Below are 19,315 nucleotides of genomic sequence, written 5' to 3'. Positions count from 1 at the left end.
ATAATAGTTTTATTTAATTTTTGTAACAAACATTGTATAGGAAAAATACAATTAAAAAGAAGAGTGCAATCTAGTGTGATTTTTTCGTTGGGCTTGTTTTGCAGGGTATTAGGTTCGGTCGGGAGTTTATCCAGTGCGCTCTTTCGGGTAGCGGCTGCAGGTTCCCACGTTATCCAAAAAAGAAGAAGATTGCCATAGTTTTCAACTAAAGATACCTTTATGCATTAGATTAGAGCTGTTAAACGAACCGAGTCGTTCGTGAACTCGGCTCGATTAAAGCTCGTTCGCGAACGTTAACGAGTCGAACCGAACAACATAAATAGGCTCGTTTGGTTAATGAACAGTCCGAACTTTGTTCGCGAACATTCATTTAAATAATATATTTATTATATATATTATATATACTATAAAATTATAATTTATAAATAAATAAAATATTAATTTAAAATATAAAAATAAAATAATTTTAAATTTTGTTTATAATTTATATATAAATTTCAAAAAATAAGACAAACGAACTCGAACGAGCTTAATCTAGCTTAAACGAGCTGAACACGAACACGAATTCAAACAACAAAAATTTTTAACGAGCTGAGCTCGAACACTACAAACGAGCTCGAAAGCTTAACAAACGAACACGAGATTTGTTCGCGAACGTTAACGAACACTTAAAATTTGGCTCGGCTCAGATCGTTAATAGCTCTAGGTTAAATAAAAAAAAAATTAATAACTCATTGCACATTTTTTTAAAATAATAATTATATAAATATATATTATAATATGAGATTTTTCCGTTGATTTTTGTCTATCAAAATTGAGAGATTATATTAAAAATATATATATAGGGAAAAAAATAATTTAAGGAACAATTTACATTTTTTGTCCCCATAGATAATCACCAAAATGTACAGAATATTGATTGATAATGGGCTGTAGAGAAGTCCATGTAAAATGGAGAGTGTAGCCCATTATTGGCCCAATAAAGGAGTTGTTTTATTTCATTTTTAAAATTATAATTAAAAAAATAATAATAAAAATTCTTGCTGAAAATAAGATAGTCAAAAAATATTTTTATTCAAGATTTATTTATTTTTTAATTCAAAATAATTTAAGATACAACATAAACTTGCTTAATTGTAAGGAATTTTTTTTTGTTATATCAAACTGAAATATAATATTTTTACTCTGCATATTTTGTTTTTTTTTTTTTTATAAAACTACAAAAAAAATTGTAAAATATCATATTGAAAGTATTATTTAAATAAAATTTCAAATTAATAATTTATTTCAAATATATTTCAAAACAACATCAAACACACCCGAAATTATAAAAGAATCCAATTAGAGAATATATTTGCTAATAGTCCATTTAAGGTGTGTTTGTTTATGGATTGGATTTTAAATTTACTATTCATCCAATTTTTCTTTTCAAAATATATCAAATCAAACACTTATTTTTCAGTTTTATTATAAGATTAAATTATGACTCCGTATACATTTTATTGAAAATAAAATTAATTTTATTAATATTTTAAAATTTATATTTCATGCAATATACAATATATTATTTCTACAAAATAAAATTATAGTAGTATACAATATAAATAAACAAAAAAAATATATATATACATAATTAATATAAATTAATTTATAAAACATAAAAAATCAAATATATACATATATATATATATGTTTATTTAGAAAATAAATAGAATTTGAAGAGTACAAGTGAAGTTACTGTATATTTAGAAAATTAGTTGAAATGAAGAAGAAAATAAAATAAAATAAATTTAAAATTTTCCAAATTATTTGGGCCATGAAAACATATTTATGGTCCATTTAGACAGTGATATTTGAAATTTTAATTTTAATTTTCTAAAAAAAGTAATAGATAAGAAAAGATTAGTAATTAATTTAGTGTTTTGTTAGAAAAATAAAATATATTTAATATGGTAATTCAAAAAAATATATATTATAAATTAATAATGTCAAAAAATTTTAAAAAGTATTCCCTCCGTCCCAGATACTATGTCCATGTTGCCGTTTCTGTCCGTCTCACATACTATGTCACTTTCTTTTTTTTGGAAAATGATTATACACTCTAATCTCATTTTAAATTTTTAAATTTTATTTTTTTAATTTTAATTAAATTAATTAATTTATAATTATTCATATTATAGGATAATTATTTTCACTAATACATTCTTAATTATCTACTAATTATAACCCTCGTAAAATACCTTGTTTACAGTGTAGCAGACACGATATCCGGACAGGAGTATTTGTGTAAATAAATCATTAATATTTGGGTGACAACTGACAATATTTAGTGGAGGATTGAACCAATAAATTTAATTTAATTAAGATATACATAATTGGAGAATGAGTGTTACTGATGTGGATTTGTGGTTGGTATTGAAGTGATAATAGCAATCAAAATTTATTTGGGTCTCTTAAATTTCTTGTATATATATATATATAATATTACTAAAAAAAATTCAATATAATATATATAATAATTAGTAATAAAAATTCACAATTTAAAATAATATTTTCATAATTTTTTTATATCTCACAGTAAAATATAAATTCTACAATTTTTTTATTGTTTATTACATTTGTTAAGATTTTTGTTACTTATTTAGAATAGTTTGTCAGTAAATATAGTATATTTATTTAAATATTGAATTTTTTTTATTCCTTTAAAAATAGTAAAAGAAAAAACTTGAATATGAAATTGAGTTGGTTTGATAATAATTAAAAAATTAAATATAAAAAACTTATTTGACATGATAAGTATTAGATATAATATTTTAAATAAAAACATAAAAAAATTTATATAATATTTTGTATAAAAAATAATTGCCTAATATTGGGTATAGTCTTCTAAAAAAATAAAAAATAAACATACTTTTTGATTAATTATGAAAAATGTAATATATATTTATATCAAACACATAATATATATTTTATTCATTAAAAAAATTAACTGAAAATATTTATTTTTTTATATCACAAACGCACTTTCTCATTTATTACGTAAAAAACATAAGAAAATAAAATAATATGAAAATAAATTTACAAGTAAATCAAATCAAATCCCGGCTGAACCTAATACCCTACAAATTAGGTCGGATAAGGCAAAAATTAAAATTCAATTTTTTTTTTATAAAAATATTTATTATATCTAATAATTATTTAAATAAAAAATTGCAAATATATAATAAAAAATACATTATTTTTCACATAAATAGAAAAAATAAATATTTTAATATTTTTTAAAAAAAAATCACAAAAAATTCAGAATATTATAGAGAATATTCACTCCTCAATCGTGGCCTATAAACTTGTGCAAATATGAAATGGATAGCATTTAAATTTGTTTTCCTAAAAATAATAATTTTTGTCTAATCAGTTTAGGCTTTTTCTTTTTATGCTTTGATTTTGGTTTTTATTTATTTTTAAATAAAAAATACTAGTGGATAAATGTAATATTGTATATATAAATAAATAAATAAATAAAATTACAGGGTATATAATACTCAATAGTCAATATGAAATAAACAATTCATAATGAAAATTACTTTTGTGTGTAAGTTATTTTTAACTTTACAAGTTACTTGTATTATTATACTAGTTCCGTCCGAGAACTATAATTTGGATTATATTTGGCACGAGATTTAATGAATATTAATATTATATTGACAGTGGGTAAAAAAATACGGGTAAAAGACTTTTTTGCCCTTGTGAGTGTATTAGTGTAAAAAAATAGTAACAATTGTGTAATAATAATAAAAATGTAAGAATAGTTTTACAGTGATATGATTATTTATGAAAATGAGACTATTGTTTTGAGACGAACAAAAATGGTAAACAAAACTATTGTATTGGAACGGAGGGAGTATAAATTTAATATTATAGATATTGAACTTATATGTTTTTTTATTTTTATATGTTGAAAACATGTGTTATAAACTTTTTAAATTCGACAGATAAAAAAATATTGAATTATATTAGGTTCTATTTTTTCATCAAGTATTTTTTTTGGAGTTTTAATGTCAATTATTGAAAACTATTAAAGTATTATTAAAGAATTTATTTATATTATTTTTAAATACTTTAAGAAAAAATTATGTAATATTATTGAGAATTCTGAAATTTGAAAGCAAACACACCAATAGTGAATTATAACTCCTGATTTAATATTTATTAGACAATATTTTTTTAATGATGCGTTTGAATAGTAAATAATAATATTATTATGTGAATTTTGTAGTTGATATTTTTAAAATAAAAAATAAAGATGTATGGTTAATTTTTTAATATATGTTTAAATATTTTAAATAGTATATCCCAATAAAATATAGGATTCTTTTCGTCCCAAAATATAGTTTTATTGTATTGGGCACGACATTTAAAGAATATTGATATTATATTAGTAGTCAGTAAAGAGTAATGATAAATGACATTTTTGTCATTGTGAGTATATTAGTGTAAAAGGTAGTGGCAATTGTGTAATAATAATGAAAAAGTATTAATAGTTTTACGGTGATATAATTATTTATGGAAATGAGACTATTGTTTTGGAACGGACAAAAATGGTAAACAAGACTATTGTATTGGGACAGAAGAAGTATATAATATGGATATCACCGTGTAGAATAATACTTTTAGATAATATACTCACTTTGTCCCATAACAATCTACTCATTTTTCTATTTTGCTCTGCTCCATAACAAAATATCAATTTTATTTTTTAGTAACTATACTTATTACTAACATTAAAAATACCCAACAATTTAGAATATATTATACAAATATCATTACTTTTATATTACACAATAATAATAAAATTATTTTAATCTTTTCTATTTTATTCGTACCACACCCCAATGTAATACTAATATTACTAAAAATTAGTTCAAAAAACAAACAAATAGATAGATAAAGAACGTTAGGAGTATTATATATTTATTTATTCATTTATGATTAACATAAATTAATCTTATAAAAAATTAAAGAATTTTAAATATAAATAAGAATATTTATTTATTGAATAGATATATAAATATAGATGAATTTTAAATGTATGTTGTATAAAATGTTACTCCCACGTTCTTATATAATTTGTTCATATTTTTTATTTTCGTTCGTCCCACATAACTTGACTTTTTTTTTGGAAATATAATTATACACTTTAATTATATTTTAAACTTTATATTTTATAATTTTTTAATCTAAATTAAAGTATTTAGTTATCTTAATCTTAATATATAATTATTTTTACTATACCATAATTATTTTTACTAATACACTTCTTAATTACTTACTTATCATATTTTACCTAAATTCTCGTGTCTACAGCCCAAATTATTTATTAGAAAGTTAGTTAATTTATTTATATTTATTAAAAATAAAAATGTATAAATTGATACTTCCCTCTGTCCCTTAACAGTATATCCATTTTTTCATTTTGGTCCGTCCCTTAACAAAGTATTAATTTCTTTTTTTAGTAATTGTATATCTACCTAAATTACAAATACCCTTCCAATTTACAATATATTACACAAATGTTATTACATTTATATCATATAATACTAATAAAATTAATTTAATTTTTTTACTTTTATTTCTAATTTATTTTAATATAATATTAATATTTTTAAAATTTTATGTAAAAACAAATATATATATATATATATATATATGAGACTAAGGAAGTAGAAGATAAATGAAAATGAAAAACCAAGTCATAGTTAGGGTTGAGGATAAGGACAGGTAAATGACGCGCAGACAGCACCACAATGCATGCATGCATATTTATTTAATTTGAGTGCTATTTTTATTTATTTATTTATTTTTATAAAAAATAAAAATAAATATTGTATAATTAAAAAAATTGAAATTAAACTGGGAAAGAATATGTCTAATTGTGGATATCATGATCATATAATGTGTTTAGTGATTATAATTAATAATAATGTGTTATTGATCGTTATGGGTTTATTGGAAGCACTACACTTGGAACACATTAAATTAAAAATAAATAAATAAATCATAATTTATTATCTTTGTGTCACGCCCCATTACACTAATTTTACAGCTTGACACACGTATCCATTTTAAATTACACTACTTTATTTAATTAAATAAATGTTTACCTTAGACTTTAGAAAATATATACTTATAATTATAATTGACCTTACAAATATATATATATATATACTTAGCACTACATAAATCAGTTTGTTCACCTAGCATTTTTCTAATGAAATAATTTATTATAAATATTATTTAAAAAAATATAAATATACACACATGTTAATATAGTATATATATATATAATTCAATCATAAAAAGTCAATTATTCAATACAAAATATTTTTTTTATATTACCAATACAGTTCTCCATGCCACACATATATTACAATTGATTTCAATATAAAATGTATAATAAATTATATACTAACATAGTATAAATATTAGCTTTGTTCATTCAATTAAATTTTTTTAATATTTTATTCTCTAACAAAAATTAACAATTCAATTCAAAATATTATTTTTTAAAATTATCAAAATAATTCTCTTATACCTCACGTAAATAAAAATTAAAATTAAAATTAAAATTAAAAGACCTCTCAAATTAAAATATTTAACAATCTAATCCATAATATGAACAGAAAAATATATAGATCTAACTAATATATATAATATTGTAACGTATTATATAATTATTATCATATAAATGAATAAATTAATTTATTCAAATATATAAAAACAACATATTAGAAATTTGTAAACAAACATATTCCTTCTATCCCAACTTAATATCTTTTTTATCGTTTTTATTTTTTATTATATTAAAATAATCGCACACTAATACTAATTTTTTTTTTTAATATTTTGATAAAAATTACAAACATACTCTTACATATACAAATCTATATTTCGGTAAAAGTATGTAAAATAAGTGCATCGATAATCAATATATTATATACTATAATAACATATTTTATATTACTCCCTCCGTGTCCCATGTAATATGGGTCTATTAATGTAGACACGAGAATTTAGGTAAAGTATAATTAATAAGCAATTAAGAAATATATTAGTAAAAATAATTATAGATTAAGATTGATATAACTAAATAGTTTAATTAAGATTAAAAAAATTTAAATTTTAAATTTTAAAATATGATTAAAGTGTATAATTAATTTTCCAAAAAAGAAAAAGACAAATTATGTGGTAAGGACAAATATAAAAAATAAGGACAAACTATGTGGGACGAAGAAACTATAATTTAACATATGATATCTTATAATACAATATACCAGATTTGATTGGTTTAGCGCCAATTCACGTCCCAACATATTATATATATATATATATATATCCAATCCATTAATAATAGTAATAAATAAATAAATAAATAAATATAATGGAAATTAAAATATAAGTAGAAATATTATCCAATTAGCAATGGGCAATGACTCTCGCGTGGATCCCAAAACCTCTATTAATAAAATCGTGTCCTAACATCAATCTTTTTGTTTATTCATCCAACTCAATTATATATATATATATATATTTAAAAACTATTCCTAATTAATATCATAATAATACAATAAATATTCACATACAATTTATATATAACACTAACATATTTTTTCTAAAATTTAATTAAAAACTACAAACGAAATTTTACATTTTCCTATCATTAAAAAAAAAAAAACTATATCCAAGAATATATATTTGATTTTTAGGTTTGAATTTTTTTTTTAATAATAAGAATTTGAATAATTATTAATATTTTGAATGTAAAATTAATTTTTAATATAATATAAAAACATATAAAAACAATTATTTAATTTAATATTTTCTTAGAAAATAAAATTAAATGGAATAACAAAACCAAAGTGAAACTTCTTTATTTATTTATTTATTTATTTATATATATATATATATATCCAAATTCAACAAACCTCCAAAACAAATTAAAATTAAAGCCAATCATCACGTCACCTATTTGTTAGACGAAATTCCAAAACTACAACCCAAAAATAAATAAATAAACTCTCAAATACACACACAATATATATAAATATTAAAAATAAAAAGCCATTAATTTAATTTAATTTAATTTAATTTATTCAATCCACACTTCAATTCTCAGCCACAAATAAAAATCACCAATAATCATACACCACTACTTTCAAACTTTTAGATTTGTTTTACTTTCGACAAAAATATTTAGTACCGATTTTTATAAAAATGTATATTCCCGGTCACATTTTAATTGTCTCTATTTAATTTTCTTTTTTCGTAAAATTTACTAAATATAAACATATTTAATAAATATAAATCATTTTAATTAATTTTATAAATTATATAACATCACACATCATGTAGGATCACTCAAAATTCTTTTATTTATACATCTCTCCTCAGTAAACAAATATTTTTTATGTACATTTAAAACTCTACCAGTTTTATAAAATCAATATATCTTAATTATAAACAAACAAATAAATTTATTTATTTATATTAATTAAAATTTTATTCTCTACAACATGATATACATATTGCATATATTTTATTAAAATATAATATTTAAACACATATTTCAAATTTATTTTAATTATGTATATTAATTCTTATTTTAAAATGACTAACAATACCACTCAGATAAAAATATAATAAAATAATATTATAATTTACTGTTATTAACTAATTAAATCACACTATCTTAAAAAAAAAAAAAAAACGTGTCCTAAATAAAATGAATCATTTCAAATGGGTCGGAGGGAGTATTATTTTTATTTACTCCAATGTTTGACATAAAGTATTTATTTTATCGAATACACAAGAATTTTTTTAAAAATTATAACTAATAAAAAATTTAAAAATATATTAGTAAAAATAATTATATATTATTATAATTAGATAATATAATTAAGATTATAAAATTTAAATATTATTAAAGTGTATAATTATTTTCTTTTAAAAATAAATGAACAAATTACATAGGATATGCTTAAAAAAAACCACTTTATATTTTAAAAATATTGTTATTTGTTTAAAAGAAAAAAGAATAAAATATATTTTTTGTCTCTTTTATTTAGCGATGTGTCAATTTTAATTCCTCTATTTTTAAAATGACAATTTTGATCATTAATTCTATTTTATTATTTAACCATTGTTTTAATAAAAATTAATAAATATAATTATTAATACCTTTGTTGCGTTAAAAATATAAAAAATCATTAGTCTAAAACAAAATAGTTTTTCGCTAGTTGTTTGTATCAATTAAATTGTTGGCATAAAAAATAAAATATTTATATATATATATATATTGTTTATATAAGCATGATATTAAATATAGCGACATATACATCTTTGTTAAAGATATTATAAAAAAAAAATAATTTTTGTAAGCTTTTTTTTAAGGATAATCTATTTGTATAAAAATGTATATGACTAGTATATCTATTAATTTTTTGCAAAAAAATAAAAAATCAATAAGGGATCAAAATTATTATTTTAAAAATCAAAGAATTAAAATTGATCCAAATATAAATAAAAAGGATCAAAAATTTATTTTTACTTTTTAAAAACAAAAATACAAAAACTTCCTCACCAACAAAGTGATACTAATATTTCAAAATATATACATTGATACCATTAAAAAAGAGTCTAAATTTCAAAATATTTAATATATATTATATTATAATTTAATTTACAATCAAATCGAAACTTCGAGTTTGTTTATTTAGTGTTTTGATTTGAAAAATAATTTTTTATGTAAGATATAGATAATTATTTTAATAATTAAAAAAAACAATATTTTACATTAACTATTATATTTTTTTGTAGAAAAGAATCATTGAAATATTTTAAATATTTAGTAGATTTATATTTAGATTTGATCTGAATTAGATTTCTTATATTTAGATTTAGATTTAGATTTGATAAAATTACTTATATATAGACACTTTTATTTTGAGGGATGAATAAACAAACCCTTCACCCTAGGAACTAACCAAACCAAAGTCGTGTTCCAGTGGTTCTCTCCAATTTCCCTTTTGGGAACAATTAGTTAATTCGCGGGAAACCACAAGCACGCTTTTTCAAATATATATATATATATATAAATCCATTGAGTCACTGCACAGAACTGCAGGGTAGTCACAGTAGAGAGATGAAAGCCATTAAGGAGCTCCGGCCATATTTGGCCGTAATTCTTCTGCAGTTAGGCTCCGCCGGCTCCGCCATCATCGCCAAGGCGGCGCTCAACCACGGCATGAGTCATTACACCTTTTCCGTCTACAGAAACATCGTCGCCGCCGTCGTCGTCGCGCCTCTCGCATTTTTTCTCGAGAGGTTATCTAAATTTAATTAATTTAGTCGATAATTGATTTTAAAATAATAATAATAATAATTGTAGTTGAAGAGGTTCTTTCTCTATTTTCTATTTTTTTCTTATGTAGTATTTACGTTCGGTTCCAATGTCTCATCAATTTTTGTACGTTGGTATTTGAATATTAATTGTTATACGAAAACGTAGTACAAATTAAAAAAAATTGTAAAAATACTTTAATTAATGTCTTATAATACTAATATAAAGATATTTGTACAAAAAATTATATAAATATAAAAATATTTTTAATATTAAGTACAATCAATCAATGTGCCCTATAAAAACCAACAAAGAAAGTATTTTTTTAAAAAAATTAATACACTATACATATTTATTATTTTTATATCATCTACTATGTACTTAAAAAAAATTTATGTTATGTGCAACAATGGCAGGAAAATCCGGCCGAGGATGACGTGGTCGGTGGCGTGCAAGATAGTGCTGCTCGCCTTGCTTGAGTAAAAATACGCCTATCCCTTCTTATTTTCTTGCCGGCTCCCGGGACTTCCTTTCCATTGCTGATTGGTCCTGCCGTTGATGGCATGGATCGTCCTGGAGTGGAAGTCCAGGGAGCTAACAGAGTTTTTTTATACGTTAAACTGTATTTTAGTTTCCTATATAATTTCTTTTATTAGGACTTTGTTTTTTTTAAAATAATATCATAAATAAAAAATTTTCGTTAATATGTCATCGTCAGATAGATGCCACGTCAGCGATATGTAGATTTTTTTTTCTTTCATAAAATATTTTGATAAACTATTTTTCAGTTTTGTATATAACATCTTTTATAATCCTATAAATAAAAATTTTTGCTAAATAGTCCCCCAACGATGTGATATCTAAGTGGCGATGACATGTCAGCAACGGCGGACCAGTGTGACGAATTCGGCACTAGAGGACCATTTTAGCTAAAAAATTTTATTTACGAAACTCTTTTCAGACATAATCTATTTAAATTTATTGCGTGAAACTCTCTTATCTTAAATTTTTTGATAAAATAATTGTAACAATAAATATATATATGTATGTATATGTATAGGCCGGTGATAGATCAAAATCTGTACTACGGTGGGATGAGTTACACGACGGCGACGTTCGCGGCGGCGATGTGCAACATGATTCCGGCGTTGACATTCTTGCTGGCGTGGATGGCCAGGATGGAGGCAGTAGATGTAAGAAAGAGGCACAGCCAGGCTAAGATTGTGGGGACCATCTTCGCATTTGCTGGGGCTATGATCATGACACTTGTCAAAGGCCCAGCCGTCCGATTGCCCTGGACCCACAAAGCCCTGCACGTGATCTCACGTGATCACGATCACTCGCAGCTCAAGGGCGCTTTCATGGTCGCCGCTGGCTGTTTATGTTGCTCTTCCTTTTACATTCTTCAGGTATATCTCTGTCATTCAATTGTGTTTTTATTTGATCGTAAAATATGTTACAATTGATCTATCTCTGTTGCATAAAATCAGCATTATTTATTTTTTGCATGTATATTTTTATGAATATTAATATTACTCTCTCCGTTTCATAATTATATATTTGTTTGCTTTTTACACGAAGTTTTAGAAATATTAGTATTATATTACTATGTAGTAGAAATAAAATAAAAATGACTAAAATAACTTTATTATTATTGTGTGATATAAAGATACGACATTTGTGTAATATATTGTAAGTTGTAAGAGTATTTATAATGTTAAGTAGATAGTACAATTACTAAAAAAAAATGAATACTTTTGTTATGAGACATACTAAAATGAAAAAATTGATAGTTTGTTATGGGACAGAGGGAGTAAGTAATGACATTTATGATAGGTAAGTAGTACAATTACTAAATTAGAAAATTATACTCTTATTACGTGAGATGACAAAAATAGAAATGACAAAAATAGAAAATAATATCACTCTTACGAGACTAATGAAGTATTATGATTATTAATTTATTTAAAATTTGGTGTGTTTGATAATATGTATTTTAAAATGAAATTATTTATTGTGCAAATATGTTTGACATCTTAATCAGGCGATCACATTGAAGTCATACCCCGCGGCCTTGTCTCTAACGGGCTTAATATGCGCCGCGGGATCATTGCTAGGGGCGGCGGTGACTCTTGTGGTTGAGAGGCGCAACTTATCAGTATGGTCGATCCAATGGGATAATAAGCTTCTCGCCTATCTTTATAGTGTAAGAAAAATATATTATACATATTCTATTACAAATTTATCGTCGAATATACTGGTTTATATTAAGTATTGAAATATAATTTAGTGTATATAGAAAATTAAATAATTATATTGCGACTATATAATTTTATTAAATGTCATATATATATATATATGATCTATTGATGGATCATTTGTTTGGTAATGTAGGGATTGGTTCAGATAATTTTATTAAATGTCATATATATATATATATATATATGATCTATTGATGGATCATTTGTTTGGTAATTTAGGGATTGGTTCAGTCCGGGGTGGCTTACTATGTTGCTGGGATGGTAATAAAGGGAAAAGGGCCCGTCTTCGTCACTTCTTTTAATCCGCTAAGTATGGTTATTGTCGCAATCTTGAGCTCTTTCGCTTTTGCCGAGGAAATGAATATTGGAAAGTAAGTGAGCATTGTAGATTATTTTTTCAGTATTTGTTTCTTTTTTTTTTGTGTGTGTTTCTTTACTATAATTTATTTGCTTCTTTTTATATTATTTTAAATACTAAACCTTTTTATTATTATACAAGTTTGTAAAACTCCAATTAAAAAAAACCCTAAATTTGATAGACATATCCATTTTTTATATTATGCATATCCAAAATCTTTATAAATAGTAAATATTTATAAACTAGATGCCTTCTATATAAATGTCAAAAATAATAAAGAAGTCCGACTCTCTAACCCTCTCTCTCTCTATATATGTATATGTATATGTACGAGGGTTGACAAAATATGTAATGTGTGAATTGCAGGTTGACAGGAGCAATGGTGATAGTGGTAGGGTTGTATTTAGTGATATGGGGCAAAGCCAAAGATGAGCATATTACAAACAGGAACAATAATAAGGATATCATTATTAATAATAATAATAATAATAATAATAATAATAGTGATGATAAAGAAGATGGCGATTCAGTACAACAGCCTAAATCTGGTGAAGAGATGATGATGACGATGGTGGTCATCACTACCAATCAAGAACAAGATCAAGATCAACAACACACAGACAAACAAGAACACCACCACCATTCAGACAACAAAACATTCCCACCTGTCTAATGGTGGATATATATGGCACACATGGATATGCACTTAATTGGGATGGATGGGCTGGATTTATCTTGTCTCTATACAGTTTTTTTACTACTTCAATTCTAAATTTTCAATTAAAGTAGAATAAAATAATTTTTTTTCTTTTTCTTTCATAAAATATCGTATTAAACCCCATGGGATTCTCTGTCCGAAAAATAAACTCTATCCCCACACACATGGGATAGGGTGTGTTAATGAGATAGATGATCGGATCTGCACATTAAACATATGTCCAAATTTACAAACTCAATCCAAACTGAAATGAAATTGCACCTACAATGCTAGGTACAATTTTATACTTCTATTTTCTCTACTCCACAAGATAATATATTTATTATATTCTTATAAAAAAAATATTTATGTGATTAATGACATCTATAATTTTATTTGTTCATAGATAACTTTTTTTTTTTTCTTTTTTCATATGCAACTCTGGCAAATATCTTATCCCAGAACATCACACGTTCAAGTGCTATTTAGACTAAAAACCAAAACACAAAAATTGTTCGATAGTTCCAGAAATATATACATTTTCAAGTCACTCCTAGCACTATTCATCTACAAGAACTTCTTTGTAAAAAAAAAAATGACATCAAATAACTATTTTCTTCCACAAGAAATCACATCAAATATTAAAAGTTTTGAGCATGGATCCTATGCTGATCCGATCCAGTCACATTAGCATGGTGCTGATTTAACCAACAACATAATTATAATACTAACATATGTTATACGATAACAGAACATATGATATATTATCACACAATATATATTGTCGTACTATGTACAAATATATATTGTTTACCTTTATGGCATATGTTGATTCGGTCATAATCAGCCGGATCAACATAGGATCTGCGCCCAAAATTTCACGATTCTCCCAAAAAATCCAAAACATCCTCCAATATATGTATATGTAAATAAATGAATACAAACCAGTGATGTTGTATGAGAACAGAGTTGTAAGATCAGCACAGTTACAATCAACAAGTATGTTCAAATCAGACAGAGATCATAAAACTATAGGCAAGCTATGTTCATAAGATAACAACAATGTACAAAATTCTAAGCAAGTAAACATAATCAGTAAAAGCAATCGGTTCGGTCTGCATTTTAAGGAGGTAAAAACAATGCACTGAAAATATAAACTTCATTCAACTTAGCAATAGTATGAATCTGATTCCAAAATAAAAATTTCCATTACTGATCAAAATAGCCACTTTTTTTCCTTCGGTAACAAAATATGTTAGAAGAAGATAAACCAGAAATGCTTAAGCAACCTTCCTAAGCATTGCAAAAAGATAACTAATTTAGTTCACAAACAAAACAGACACCAATCATCTTACCCACCTTAGATAATAGGGGATCGAGAGCATACCTTTCAAGACGGCACAACCACATCATCTTTGCCATAAATGCGCTGGAGTTCACGGGTCGCAGCTCTATACGATGCTGAGAATGGAAAATGAATGAGATATATTGTTTGACAAGTAAAATATGAGAAATCGAAGACACCCTCCTTAATTAAAGAAATAAAAAAACACCTTTCCAAGCAGTGAAATTGTTTTCATTGACTGTAGATCCTGTCACATGTTGAATTACGTCGAAAAGCTTGTCCTGTGGGGTGTTTTTCAGTTCTTGGACGACTGCATAAATTGTCTTCCCATTCTCAAAGTAAATATGGTTATTCGGGTGTTTGGTCTTGCAACCGGCATGACGCTCAAACTCATAAGCATTGATAACCTGTGCACAATAATTCGAACAATAGCTTGTTTGACACTACGGAAATTAAATAATATGTTCATATTTTAAAACATTGTTGACCTTGGAAAGTTTGCAGTCATGGCAGCCGCACAAGTACCCTGTCCCTTTTACAATTCCTCGAAGATTTTTCTGTTACCAAAAGTATTTGTTAGTCGATATACAACACTGCAACAAGAACGGGAAACATAAGAACAGCTTCAGCCCACCTCTCTTGACCAAGAAGCATACTTCACGGGAACACCATCAAATATACCAGTGGATAATAAACTCTTCACATTTGTCGGAAAGTTGCTGGACGATCCTTTCTTTGATTTAAGCTCCTTGTTCTTCTGTGCGTTATCTGTTCTTCCAGTGGCTATAACAGCAACATTTGAGCTTACCTCGACTGGATTGTGCGCTCCTAAAACTCCAGGAGATTCAACAGAGGAATTAGCTAGCAGAGCCCCGTAACTTCCTATGATCTGATCATAGTGATTCCTCTCCTCGAACTTATCCTGAAAGCCTCCGAAAGATATGGTGGTTTGATCACCTTTTCTAACATTTTCAACCATTGATGAGATGCTAGAATTCTCATCGTTGTAATGAGCTTGTAATGATCCAACAGAAGCATCTTGCTGATTACGAATCACTACATTTCTCTGTCCTTCACTATAAGTAGAACATGCTGGAACAACCGACTCATTTACTTTTCTACTGTAAGGATCAACAGAAAAGAAATTCTGATAGCTCCCACTGTAAGTAGGACCACCAATAGACGTGAAACTGCTGTTTTCCTTCTCATTTTGTTCTCCTATATTACTGAAATTGTAATTCCCACGACTGAAGGCTTGACCAACGGATAGCGCATTGTTATCCATGCCATTGTAGATCTGATTCGTTAGCATGAAACTCCCGTCTCTCTTGCCTGTCTGTCCAACTGAAATAAAATTCTTATCCATCGTACTTATGGCAGGATTCACTGACATAGTATTTCCGTCTGCAATATTATAAGTAGGCAGAGGAATCATACTGTCAGAAGGCATCAGGCTGTGATATCCCATGTTCACCGTTTTATCCTTCTCTCCATTGCAGGAATTCTCGACAAGCTCATGCAAGTAACTGTCCAACATCCTAACCTCACTAACCTCTACCCTCCGAAGTCCGGAGCTGAGACATAACGGATCTGCCATTGCGTGAGATACGGTCAAACAAACTGAAGAATCATTTTCTGACTGATTAAGAAAACCATTGTTTGGTGTATCCACTGCAGCAGAAACACTGGAATGAGTAGCACCATTCTCGTTAAGAAAAACTGAATTCTGAACAGGCTTGATGTTGAACAGTGGATCATCAGGACAATCTGACTGAGAAATGGACCCATCAATCCATAAAGAGCTGTCCATAACCGCACGTCCAGAAGCGTCTTTAAGAGGTTCTATTGCTTGCCTCTTGTTGAAATACAGACCCTCCTCAAAAGCATCTAGAAACCACTGGTGACCGCGTTTGTTGTCTCTTGTTGAAGTGCCGTAGCACACCTCTCCATTAACCAACGGAATGGAGCTATTGGGCAGCCAAGCACTGCTGTTCTGGAAAGCCTGCCGAACCATGTAAGCATTACAATCAGAATCTTGTAAAGAAAAAAGTAATAAAGCAAACAAAAAAGATAAGAGACCTTTGTGCGTCACAATTCAAAGTTAAAATTCATTTTAAAGGAATAAGTATATGTCAAATATATCGTGAACTGCAGGTCCTCAACCAAAGTACTCCAATTGCTAGATCAAACTACTGATGTAGGAAATGTCAGAAGGTAAAACCTCGTCAAAGTATACTAGGAAAAAGGTTAAAGCACAAAAATCTAATAACACTAACAAACTTCACTGAAGGATCCCAAAATCCAACAATATAAACACGTGCACATATAGTTTCATATTACATCCTCAAACAAAGTACTCCAATTGCTAAATCAAACTTCGAATGTACGAAATGTCGTAAGGCAAAACTTCCTTATACTATACTGATGCAAAAGGTAAAGTGGGAAATCTAAATACTTCATTCAATCATGCCAAAAATACACTTTAACACACTGTGTATCGTCAAACTAAATTACTCCAATTGCTAGACAAACTACCGATTTCAGAAACTACTTAGATGTAAAATTTCATCAAAGTACAGTAGAATAAAAACAGTTGAAGTAAGATATCCAATTACAGCAACACACATCATTCAATCATGCCACATTCTACCAAAGAGACACACATGGAAAACTCCGACAGATGACAATCTATACTCATTATATAAGCAAACCCAATTTTAGTCCAGCAAAAAAGCTCCAGGGTACATTTAAAAATTTGCACAGTTTCAATCAGTGACTATTGAAGGATAATATAACACCATAGTTCATTCCATAAATGGATTACACAACCAATACATCATTTAAGAAATACACAGCAGAGCATCAAATTTTACCATTTTATTTCTTCTGAAGATTCAAATGGAGAAATCTCAATTCAGATATGAACTCCCCATTCACCTCCTGTGGCCGAACATGCAATAGCCAAAGAGAAAATGTCAGGCATCCAAACATCCAAAACTACAAAACCATAATCAACACACAACGAAATGATATCACAACCAAAACAAAATATGCTTCACCCTACAAATTCAATCTCACCAATACAACTTCCAAACCCTCCAAATTTCATTTAAAAAAATGAAAAATGCCAAACGCAAGCCGCACGCAAACATCAAAATCATCAACATGCAATGGATCAACAATGAAGCAGAGGTTCAAACAGATTCAATCAAAGCAGACTTCAGTCGGAACCCTAAGAAAACGAAGCAGCAACCAAACGAAGTAAAGCAAAAACAAAAATCAAAAATCAAAACGATTCGACAAATTGCAGTTCGCGCTTTAACTCTAGAACAAAATTCTTTACCTTCCCCGAGCACCAACCCACCGCCGATCGTCCACGCGTTTTCCGGCGACGCCGCACCGGCGAAGAATACGATACGTCCCCTAGAGGTTTTTCTTTTTAAATAATATTTTAATTATCATTTTTTTTTTCCGTGAAAGTTCTCAAAAGACTACAATGTGTTCTGCTAAAGTGAGCGCGGTTTTAAACAGAGACGACAGATCCTGTGCGACGCGGTGCACGTGAACCACACGCTATCTGTGACACGTGTCGGGAACAGAATGAACGGTGAGGATTATTTGCGGATTTCGAAGCTAAATCTGGAGCGTCGGAAATGGATGTGGTGTAATGCACCTGATGCAGAGAATCGGCGCCGCCGTAATTACATTTGAATTAAAATAGAGAAGAGAGATTAGAGTTAATGACGACAGATAAGAATGAGTTGAAAGTAACGTTGAAATTTTGTCATAAGATTCCGTTGTAATAACTCAGACTTTATTAGTATTTACCGAAAATTTCATGATGAGTCACACGCTTTAAATAAATAAAATAATAGATAATAATTATATAAATTTTTATTTATTTACATACATATTTTTTTGGACATTTTAGTAGTATTTATTTTTTTTAGGAAAAAATAAATAAATGACGTACCTTCTTAACAAAATATTATATTAAATATTTCGAATATATTTCTTTTATCTTTTTCCTTATATATTCTTTTTTCAAAACAATAATTCACTATACATATTTATTATTTTTTATATATTTATTACACAATTCTTTCTTTATCTCACTTTAAAAAAATATTATTTCTAATTATTTTACAAAACAAACATACCTTTCACTTTTAAAACTTTTCTAGGAAAAAATAAAAAATAAGATAAAAATATTTGTTTGATTAAGTTCGAAATTGATATATATATATTAATTTGAAAT

The 19,315-nt window shown here is 26.5% G+C and overlaps 2 protein-coding genes across 3 annotated transcripts; one reads left to right on the top strand and one right to left on the bottom strand.

Moving 5' to 3' along the window:
* Positions 1 to 10,024: 10,024 nt before the first annotated feature.
* LOC127250438 (WAT1-related protein At2g39510-like) lies at positions 10,025 to 13,688 on the top strand. Its single transcript, XM_051273722.1, has 6 exons — positions 10,025 to 10,380; positions 10,813 to 10,875; positions 11,457 to 11,805; positions 12,441 to 12,602; positions 12,877 to 13,028; positions 13,382 to 13,688. The coding sequence occupies exons 1-6, from the start codon at positions 10,199 to 10,201 to the stop codon at positions 13,686 to 13,688; spliced, it is 1,215 nt and encodes a 404-aa protein (XP_051129679.1). The 5' UTR covers positions 10,025 to 10,198.
* A 483-nt stretch (positions 13,689 to 14,171) lies between these two features.
* Positions 14,172 to 18,560, bottom strand: LOC127250485 (uncharacterized). 2 transcript variants are annotated; one of them, XM_051273795.1, is made up of 7 exons: positions 18,401 to 18,560; positions 18,136 to 18,289; positions 17,931 to 17,997; positions 15,692 to 17,059; positions 15,546 to 15,614; positions 15,266 to 15,464; positions 14,172 to 15,173 (listed from the first exon to the last, which is right to left on the bottom strand). In XM_051273795.1, the coding sequence occupies exons 3-7, from the start codon at positions 17,931 to 17,933 to the stop codon at positions 15,103 to 15,105; spliced, it is 1,710 nt and encodes a 569-aa protein (XP_051129752.1). In that variant the 5' UTR covers positions 17,934 to 17,997; positions 18,136 to 18,289; positions 18,401 to 18,560; the 3' UTR covers positions 14,172 to 15,102. The 2 variants fall into 2 exon arrangements, with proteins under 2 accessions (XP_051129752.1, XP_051129751.1); XM_051273794.1 differs by lacking the exon at positions 18,136 to 18,289 and having other exon boundaries at positions 14,173 to 15,173.
* Between the last annotated feature and the right edge of the window lie 755 nt (positions 18,561 to 19,315).

Source organism: Andrographis paniculata, unplaced genomic scaffold, assembly GCF_009805555.1.
Source record: "Andrographis paniculata isolate CXL003 unplaced genomic scaffold, ASM980555v1 Contig37END, whole genome shotgun sequence".
NCBI classification, from domain to species: domain Eukaryota; kingdom Viridiplantae; phylum Streptophyta; class Magnoliopsida; order Lamiales; family Acanthaceae; genus Andrographis; species Andrographis paniculata.
The sequence above is the reverse complement of the archived record's forward strand: the minus strand, read 5'-3'. Positions and strand labels throughout refer to the sequence as shown.

What these genes read in the sequence shown, in the direction of transcription:
- LOC127250438 (XM_051273722.1), top strand. Translation starts at nt 10,199, where the DNA reads ATGAAAGCCATTAAGGAGCTCCGGCCATATTTGGCCGTAATTCTTCTG. An exon ending in GTGCTGCTCGCCTTGCTTGA is followed by an intron (nt 10,876 to 11,456) that starts GTAAAAATACGC and finishes GTATATGTATAG; the next exon opens with GCCGGTGATAGATCAAAATC. An exon ending in GAGGAAATGAATATTGGAAA is followed by an intron (nt 13,029 to 13,381) that starts GTAAGTGAGCAT and finishes TGTGAATTGCAG; the next exon opens with GTTGACAGGAGCAATGGTGA.
- LOC127250485 (XM_051273795.1), bottom strand. An exon ending in ATGCTTCTTGGTCAAGAGAG is followed by an intron (nt 15,615 to 15,691) that starts GTGGGCTGAAGC and finishes TTTTGGTAACAG; the next exon opens with AAAAATCTTCGAGGAATTGT. An exon ending in ATGACTGCAAACTTTCCAAG is followed by an intron (nt 15,465 to 15,545) that starts GTCAACAATGTT and finishes TATTGTGCACAG; the next exon opens with GTTATCAATGCTTATGAGTT.